General features: G+C 47.7%; 1 protein-coding gene across 1 annotated transcript in view; it reads left to right on the top strand.

Annotated features, from left to right (window-relative positions):
• LMNB2 (lamin B2) overlaps positions 1–2,220 on the top strand; it is a 9,714-nt gene that overhangs the window by 3,076 nt on the left and 4,418 nt on the right. Inside the window, exons 4-6 of the mRNA XM_009073477.1 lie at positions 691–861; positions 1,651–1,776; positions 1,899–2,119. Coding sequence (XP_009071725.1) covers positions 691–861; positions 1,651–1,776; positions 1,899–2,119 — 518 coding nt within the window. The remainder of the gene's footprint in view (positions 1–690; positions 862–1,650; positions 1,777–1,898; positions 2,120–2,220) is intronic.

The following is a 2,220-nucleotide window of genomic DNA, read 5'->3' as shown; positions in this document are numbered from 1 at the left end:
AGACCAATGTTCTTAGGCACAGAAAGCTCACACTTCTCTGAAAGTGAACATTTGTTAGTACAAGCTCTGACCATAAAAAGTTGTGTCTCCAGGACTGCTTGGGTTGGTTACTGCTGTAATCAAAATCTGGTGAGATGGAGTCATCAGGTACAAAGAAAGATAAGATCTGCAGATGCTTAAAGGTGAAATTAGAAGATAATAACACCTCTTAATCTGGGGAGATGGAGTCATCAGGTACAGAGAAAGATATGATGTGCAGATGCTTGAAGGTGAAATTAGAAGGTAATAACACTTCCCTAAGGTGTTCATGTCCCTCTGATTCCTTGTCAACTGCTGTTGTAATGTGGTGTTGGATATGGAGAAGGAGAGGGTTTGTAGTGCAGCACAGAGAATCTCTTGGCTATGTGAAAATGAATGCTTTCCCCTCCCTTTCCCTCTTTTTGCCTTTAGTAGCATAAAATAGCCTGTACTGAACCTGTGTATGGCTGTTTTTGAAGCTGGTTTTGGTCAGATCCCTTCTGAGAGTGATGAGCACAGTAACTGCACCTGGCAGAGCACACAGCAGTGCCCAGGCTCGAAACCTGCAGCACTGGAGCTCCACACTAAGCACTACTGACACAGTTGTTGTCTGGATGTAATTGTGCTGTTCACCCTAACGTGGGAATTCTCCCTGTTTGTGTGTGTGTGTAGGAGATAAGGGAAACCAGGAAGAGACACGAGCACCGACTGGTCGAGGTGGACACGAGCCGCCAGCAGGAGTACGAGTCCAAAATGAGTCAGGCTCTGGAGGATCTGAGAATCCAGCATGATGAGCAAGTCAAGCTGTACAAGATAGAGTTGGAGCAGACCTACCAGGCTAAGGTAAGGGCACTGGCACTGCTGTTGGTCAGTGCAGAAGACACAGTGGGAGTAGTGGATGTCACACAGCAGCTGATTAGGCAGTGTGTTCTGCTGGAAAGGTTCTTTTCTTCTGGCAGTGGAGTAAGAGAGCAGAGTGATAACGACAGTGAAAAGTATGAAGCAGATCCTGTATGAGGAAAGGTTTAAATAAAACTTCACCTGGAAAAGAGATGTTGAGAGAAGGGGAAGACACAGGGGATGTCTGTGAAGGGATGTGATTGTTGATTATTTTGTCAGGGATAATGATGTCCAGTGCCTGATCCAGGAGAAACAAAGAAGATTGTTCTTCCTCAATACAGAGCTAAACACCTTAGCCCATAAATTCAAACAGCAGAGGCAAACTCCTGCCTGAAAAATCCCCTGGGAGACAGTAAGCAGCAAAATATTGTCTCTGGCTTAGAGTTGCACGTGGCCAGTGGGGACATAACACCCATGGAATATTTCCTGGAGTCCCTGTGCATCTAGGGAGCTGTTGGACCAGGATGTGACCCTGTGTGGTTGGTCTTAGCACAGACAGGCAGAGCATATGGCCACATGAACTTCAGGTGTTTGAATAATAGAAGGACTAAGAGACCATTGCTTTTAACAGCATAAGCAAACCCTGCAGGAACAGGACTTTTCCTGGTCCTTGGGGCATTTCCTTAGTGTTACGCAGTTCTTACCCTAAGCTTAAAAAAAAAAAAGTTGCTACTTTCTGCAGGATATCTATCCAAGTCCATGCAAGTGACCAGTCCCAACCTTGCCTTCCAGCTGGAGAATGCCAAACTGTCCTCTGACCAAAACGACAAAGCTGCTGGTGCAGCTCGGGAGGAGCTGAAGGAGGCTCGGATGAGGATAGAGGCTCTGGGCTACCAGCTCTCTGCCCTTCAGAAACAGGTAAAGGGGCTAAACTTGCTTTCATTTCAAACACAGAGCACGAAGTAACACTTGTGGCCCTGGAGGTCACCCGGAGAAGTGTTGGCTGTGCTCACTGTGGAGGTGTCACTGTGTGTGCCCAGGCCAGCACGGCGGAGGATCGCATTCGGGAGCTGGAGGAGATGATGGCTGGGGAGAGGGAGAAGTTCAGGAAGATGCTGGATGCGAAGGAGAGGGAGATGACAGACATGAGGGACCAGATGCAGCTGCAGCTCACAGAGTACCAGGAGCTGCTCGATGTGAAATTAGCCCTGGACATGGAGATCAGCGCTTACCGCAAGCTCCTGGAGGGAGAAGAGGAGAGGTATGTCCTGGTTCCACTTCCTTTGCTTTGTCCAGGTTCCACTTTCCTTCCTAAGGACTGGCAGGTGCTGTTTTCATTTTTGGAAATGAAAAGTGTGTTTT

This window comes from Acanthisitta chloris, unplaced genomic scaffold (genome assembly GCF_000695815.1).
Source record: "Acanthisitta chloris isolate BGI_N310 unplaced genomic scaffold, ASM69581v1 scaffold9014, whole genome shotgun sequence".
NCBI lineage: Eukaryota > Metazoa > Chordata > Aves > Passeriformes > Acanthisittidae > Acanthisitta > Acanthisitta chloris.
Note: the sequence above shows the minus strand (reverse complement) of the source record. Positions and strands in the feature narration are given on the sequence as shown.